The 6,974-nt window shown below is 44.4% G+C and overlaps 1 protein-coding gene across 1 annotated transcript in view; it reads right to left on the bottom strand.

Annotated features, from left to right (window-relative positions):
- Positions 1-2,662: 2,662 nt before the first annotated feature.
- The window catches only part of CFAP263 (cilia and flagella associated protein 263), a 133,386-nt gene continuing 129,074 nt past the window's right edge, over positions 2,663-6,974 (bottom strand). Inside the window, exon 9 of the mRNA XM_078671213.1 lies at positions 2,663-2,918. Coding sequence (XP_078527339.1) covers positions 2,862-2,918 — 57 coding nt within the window. The 3' untranslated portion in view covers positions 2,663-2,861. The remainder of the gene's footprint in view (positions 2,919-6,974) is intronic.

Genomic DNA, 6,974 nt, shown 5'->3' with positions numbered 1-6,974 from the left:
CCTGCCTAAAAAAGTGGGGCGATAAGTGTTTTGAAAATTGAGATTAAACATTGCAAAAACAGGAGGTGCCCATGGTGGCAATTGGTGGCCTTGTGGGTTGAAAGTCGGTAGAAAGAATTGCATAGGAGATGGTGTTGGATAATTATATCCTGACCATGGTTGCATCCAAGGTCTCCTCCTGTTCTTATTCCTATAGGTCCATTTCTGTTCATTGTCACTTCCCCTTGAATCAGAGTCGGTTGATCTGCCATCTGATGAGCTGGTCACAGATGTGTCGGAATTATACCCTGATAGAATACTATATTCAGCAGTTGAGTATGGGTATGTTTTATTGAAGTCGAAGCAGGTGAAATTTTTTAGAATTGTTTTGATTTTGGACTGTGTCAGATATTCTTTATATTAATTTGCCCCTTTATGTACTGACTAGTATCTTGTCTTCGGGCAGTTTTTATTAATAAGATTAGCCAATCTTTTTTATAATGCCAGGCTATTTGTGCCCTATCTTTACGAAATGTTGTGCCTTCTAGAAAGATTCTTGGGGTGTTGTTAACAATGAATCCTCTAAGGGGCTGAATTAGCTCTTAAATATTCTATCATAATGACTCTGTGAAGTATTACTCTAATCCTATGTTTTTATATTAAAAAAACAATAATTTAAAAAGAGAAACTACTAGACTACTGCCAAATTTATCAGAGGGCACAAGAAAGAAAGCAGTGAACTTGATACACTAAGCTTGCACACAGGCAAAGGGCTGAGCTTGTGAGTAGAAGGCTGTGAGACAACAGAAAAAGTTCTGAAGGCCATCACTAACTGCATCATAGCCTCTGGCAGAAGAATTGTTTATATCATGTGTTTTTCTAACGGAAGCTTTTTCTCTCCAAGGTTCGCCCACTATACAGTGTAAAAATGCGGGACAGTTCAGGATTCAGTAAGCGATGTTTTCGTCAACGCCCAAGAGAATACCTGTTCGTATGGCTCTTCACGTTGTGATCGTGAAATACAGGGATATATTTATATTCTACTTAAATTGCGGAGTATTGAGTTATTTTTATTCCACACCTGTTGACCAGTCCCTTGGTGTAACGACATAGTAAGCATCTCCAGAGTGCTTAATTCCCAGTAGGTTGGCCAAGTATGTTGACAACTAGGAGTTAATGAAAATGACTCAAGGGAACTGAGGCAGTACACAGTTATGTCATCAATTGAAATTCCTCCAGCAATGGATCTTTCACAGATTCACATGCTTGAATTATTTCAAGTCATCAGATTGAGAACTCTTGGAAGTTATGTTAAACGATAATGACAACAACAATAATTTCAATGCATTAAAAATCATACTGCCCAGTACACTATCCTCCTTGCTCAATGGCTCAATCTCAGGCCAGTAAGTGGATAGGCTATGAGATCCCCTGACCATGAGCTTTTATAACTTCAGGATTTATAGAGCACACCAAGGAAAGCAGGAAATCTTCAAGAGCCTTTCAGAAGATATTCTCTGAAATCTGTGCAAATGACTCAAGCCACACAATTGACAAATGGCTTTGAAGGACAGTTTGCACAAATTCTCCTTCACAGCCCAGCATGGTTTAAAACCAACTTTAATGATGGTGCGCTGAACCCTTCATGACAAAACTAAGAGCTGGTAAGTACCATTTAGTACTGTGGTCCTCTTATGGACACTTGAATCGTTTTGTCTCTTAAATAAGGCCTATTAGAGCTTAATTATACCCATCTTCGTTCATGTGATTACAACATGGTTTCATCTCTGGAACCAGGTGGCATTTGCAGCTGGAAATGAGGACCAGTTCTTCAAGCCAAGAAGGTGACATAAGTATAGAAGAATGTATCGAAAGACATGCAAGAAGTACATAGGCTTCAGATTATGGGAATTATGCCCTTCAAGATCAAGGACTTTTTAACATACTGCATAAATGTTAAGACTGAAGTCCTGACGAAGACCTTCCCCACTAGGACTCCCCTCGATAGTGGTAAAAAAGTGCCACTGAAAATTAACTGAGGAGCAGGTATACCACTGGACACTGAATAAGGATGGAAGTATAAAATAGTGTAAATCAAAAAGGCCTCGGACCCTAAGCAAGAGATAATGTACAGTTGTACAGAACGGAGGCACTTTAAATGATTGTGGCCCATTCTATACCCAAAACGTTTTAACATTGTGTATGGTGTGTGCCAAAAACATAATTTTCATCAGAAACTAATATGGTAAAATAAATTATGTCGGATATTACTGTGGTGGGCTGAATTTATATGGATTTTACATTTCGCTCAGAAATTGTGGAAAAGGGGTTTTCTGCCTAAAAGAAATAAAGAATACAAAACCCAAACATGACGGGTAATCACTATGAGAGGAGTCCAGATGGGCTATTGATATGTTACAATAATTCAAACTAATAAAGCCATCACTTGAATCAAGTCCAATATGCTGTATTTTGCCTTTTGAATGCATATATATCTTAATGGCTGAGAAGAGGATTATGACGCTACACCTTGACAACAACCGAAGACATCTCATGCTAGAGGCAGGATTAAAACTATACACTACTAACCAACACAGTTCAAATGAAGATATTCAATGTCCAGTGCTTGATATGGTTAGGAAAGGATTAGTGACAATATATAAGGAGGAGACATACCTCTGTGTAAAGGACAGCATTCTTACATATTTATTCAAACACAAATACAGCATCTGTTATCTTTTATTTCTTTTAATAAGTAGTATGGTGTCTCTTTCATAAGAACTAGTAGTGGAATGTGCTTTTTCATCTGTGGTATATCGCCTCTCAAGGTTCCTTGATCAGCACAGTCACTAGAAACCGTAGTCCTGGTTGAAAGTCTACGACTAGTTACTAGCCATCCTCATCTGGTCCCATGCCTTGCGGTATGTTTTCAAAGACATCTGTAGTGGGAAAGAGAGTTAAGAGAATGGTAAACTGGACTAAAACTGTGCCTGAATATTTATAGTCACAAATGGAGGAGTGTACACACAGCTAGATTGCAGTTCCCTTGTATACCAATGGGCTACCTACAGGCACACAGGAAAATTATGCAAATGACTTCAAATAGAGGCAGACATGAGTTATATATGGATAGCTGCACAGATGTGCATTCAGAATCTTCTCTCTAGTCAAATAAGGTATATTAGAGTGTAACTGTCCCTATCTTTATTCATGTGATTAAACCATTTTTTACATCCATGGAAGCAGGTGGCCATTGGAGCTGGAATCTGGAATTGAGAATCAGTTCTTCGGGTCAAGAAGTCTATATAAGTGTAGAATGTATTGAAAGACTTGCAAGTAGTGCTAAGCCTTCAGACTAGGATGGCGAACTATCTACAAGCACACAGGAAATTGTGCAAATGTCAAATAGTGGCAGACATGAGCTGTTTATGGATAGTTGCATACACAATTCATTTAAAACCTACAATCATCCAGTTAAAATGTACTATAATGAACACCTAAACCAACAGGATTTGCAAAGCAATGCAAGACACCATACTTACCTAACTATTAGTGGGGGTTGGAGGAATAAGGATAAATCCCTAGGGCTCTAAAAGATACAAAGCCCCACCACACAACGAGTGTGAAAATTTGGCAACTAGCATGTAACTCAACATTTGCTAGCTGGTAAAGAATTTATGGAGGGTTTTAGCCTGGCCTAATACAGTCTTGCATCTGTCTTACATTATATATGCTGTGCTGAGCTGCTATGAATTAAAATAACATGAACTGCATGGAGTATGTGTATGTCGCTTATTGAGAATCCGGGAGTGCGCGAGGAATGCCCTTTGGAAATTGAAACAATTTTATTACGGCGAGGCTCTGCCGTACTTCAGACGCACTGCCTTTTGAGCGCCCGGGAGCCTGGATGTGGGCCACGTTTGGAATTATATTATATATATATATATAAAAATAAGCGGTGCAAGGGAGCGAAAAATATATATATATATATATATATATATATATACTGAAAAACTCAAAGTTAGCTGATCTAACTATAATAAAACTCGCGCCCTCGCAATGCACTGCTTATGACCTCACATATTATATCACTCATGATATGGTCAGTGACATCACTGATGACATAATCCACAAAATCACTAACACACCCACTCACATCCTCATAGAACCTTTCATACACCCACAAAACCATTCACAAACCCATCCACAGACCCATACCATGGCCTCCGATGACCTCTCAGAAATCCCGCTGTGTGGGACTTACTGGAGGTAACAGGAGGGGTTGTTCACCCCTTAGACCCTCAGCAGCCAAGGGGGCTTCATCCCCCAACTAGTAGTGTGCCAAGAAGCATGTTTGCACAGTGGTAGAGAAAGGGGGTGGGTCAAGCAGACCTCTCAGCAATCCCGCTGTGTGGGACTTACTTGAGGTAACAGGAGGACTTGTTGGCCCCCAAGGAGCCTCTGGAGCCAAGGGGACTTCACCCCCCAACCATCAGTGCACCAAGAGGTACATTTGCAGAGTGGTGGAGAAAGGGTGCGTGGCGTTCGACCACTTCTTAGCAATGCCGCTGTGTGGGACTTGGTGTAGGTAACAGGAGGTCTTGTTGGCCCTCAAGGACCCGAACCATCCAAGGGGCCTTATCCCCCAACCAGCAGAATACCAGGAGGCGCGATTTCAGAGTGATGCAGAAAGGTGGCGGGGCATTAAGCATCATGCCAGTAGCTTTTTCTTTTTTTTAAATCATAAAGGAAGGGGGGGCGTGTGCCCCCTCATCCTAGGGCCGATTTTGGCCCTGGGGACCTCATCCCCCAGCGCCATGCATTTTTTGACTGGGGACGGGGGCAATGCTGACCCCCGGGACAATTACGGCCCCATGTACCCCATCCCCATCCCCCTGGGTTTCTGTTTTGTATTTCATTTTTTTTAAACCTGGGAGGGGGGCCGCGCGTACCCCCACCCGGGACGATTTTGGCCACAGGGACCCCATCCCATGGGGCCTGACCACAACACTGGGTGCCCTGGTCCCACCTAGTTTCTCCAATTGGGGCCTGCAGGGGGAGTCTGAAGTCCCTGCGTTCCCTGCCGACTCATCGCATCCTGCTGAGTCCCGGCATTGCTTTTGAACAGAGAGTTGCTGAACATGCAGTTCCCTGTGTCCAAAAGCAATTCTGCTCCACTTTGTGCAAACAAGAGCATTTTACATGCGCCCGCTTGTACAAAGCGGAGCAGAGTTTGCTATAGCTTGCCAAGCCATAGCAAACTGCAATATCCTGGGGGTGGGGACCCTGGGAATTAGAAGGAGCTGGCCCTGGAGGGTGGCGGTCCACAGGGCCATGTGTGGCTCCAGGAGGGGGCCCTCCTTTGTTTTAATTTGCTCCGGGGATGTGGTGGTCCCTGGGGCTGTGGGTTGGTCCGTGCGGCTGCCACATCAATTGGAATTAAAGCCCCGGGGAGGTGGCAGCCCCCGGGGGAATCGTCGTGGCCCCCCCACAATATTTTTAAGTAAAGCTTCGGGGAAGTGTCAGTCCCTGCGGCTTGGGGGGGTCCAAGAGGCACCCATTTATAAAATTATATGCCCCTGGGAGGTGGTCATCCCCAGGACACTAGTAAGCCCCAGGAGGGGGCGGTGGCCCCCCTCATATATCTGCATAATGCCCCAGGACCTGGTCCACCTGGAGGCTGATAATGAACGAAGCGTGGAACCTCGCCCTTTGTTTTTGTAAATATTTTCAGCCAGATCCGCGGACCCCGACAATTTTTTTAATTATTTTTCTTACCCTGCAGGGTCCCAGTGGGACGACCCCCCCCCAAGAGGCCTAGGGGATCAGGGTGTTTCTACCCTGCCCCCTTTTCTTTTTGTTTTACATTTTCTGTGGGACTCGGTTCAACTGAGTCTTAAAATGGCTGCCAACATTTCCTGGTTGAGGTGTTGGAAGCCAATCAAATTTTATTAGGGTTTCAGTAGGATTTTGGTTTCCCACATATCTACATTTTTTTAACTTAAATATCTCTGAAACTGCTTAACGGATTTACACCAAATCACAGAAAGCATGCTTTCTGGAACAACATCTAGATTTCTGCCAAATTTGGTAATTCTGTTCACCGATTCGGGCTGTAATTGTGTTAAAAAAATTAAAAATCCTCATAGACGTAACATGGGGGAAATGCATTTTTGGTCCCGCCCTTTATTCTCGGCCCCCGCTTGGCAGATCACCCTGAAACTTTCAACACAGCAGCTGAACCAAAAAGGGAAATTTCTTTGAAAATTTGGTGAAGATTCTTTAAGCGGCGCCAAAGTTAGTGGCAAAGCAAAAAATACATAACTACTACTATATTACCTCCCCCGTATCACGGCACATTTCACTGCATCACCGCAATGCACCCGTTAGCAGTGGCCAGCTGAGTGTTGGATACAGGTGCGGCAACAGGGCGCAACTACAGCAGTGGCTAGGTGCCACCTCCTTCACCAGCAGCACTCCGGCTCCAGTGGGAATCATTGCTGTGCTGACAACCAGTCCGGCTAACCCACCCCTCTGTTTGCCATCGGACATCCCACCGCCACCCTCTTTGTAACCTACCTGGCACTCCTTTTTGCTCTGCCTCTCGTTTCTTATGGCCATGGGGAAAGTTTACCCGATACAGCGGAAATTGCTGTTCGAGAAGACAGCGGGGGCACTGACCACACTGGTGGCACCATGGCGGGGGGGGGGACTATTCTGTGGCCCGTCTCAGGGCTGGGTAATGAGGCCCTAATGGTGGAATTACGGGCCGGCTTCAAAGCACTAGACACAAGGTTTGATGCCCTAGACAGGAGACTGGACTCGATGGGGGCCAGAATAGATAAACATGACACGCGCCTGAACACAGCTGAGGGCAGAATTTCAGATTTGGAAGACGGTTCGGCACAGGCAACCAAACGCCTGGAAAGGATGGAAAAGGTGTAAAGACCATCGCCATGAAGAGTGAGGATTTGGAAGCCAGAGGGAGGCGCAAC

Source organism: Lissotriton helveticus, chromosome 12, assembly GCF_964261635.1.
Source record: "Lissotriton helveticus chromosome 12, aLisHel1.1, whole genome shotgun sequence".
NCBI lineage: Eukaryota > Metazoa > Chordata > Amphibia > Caudata > Salamandridae > Lissotriton > Lissotriton helveticus.
This window is presented reverse-complemented; position numbering and strand designations above follow the sequence as displayed.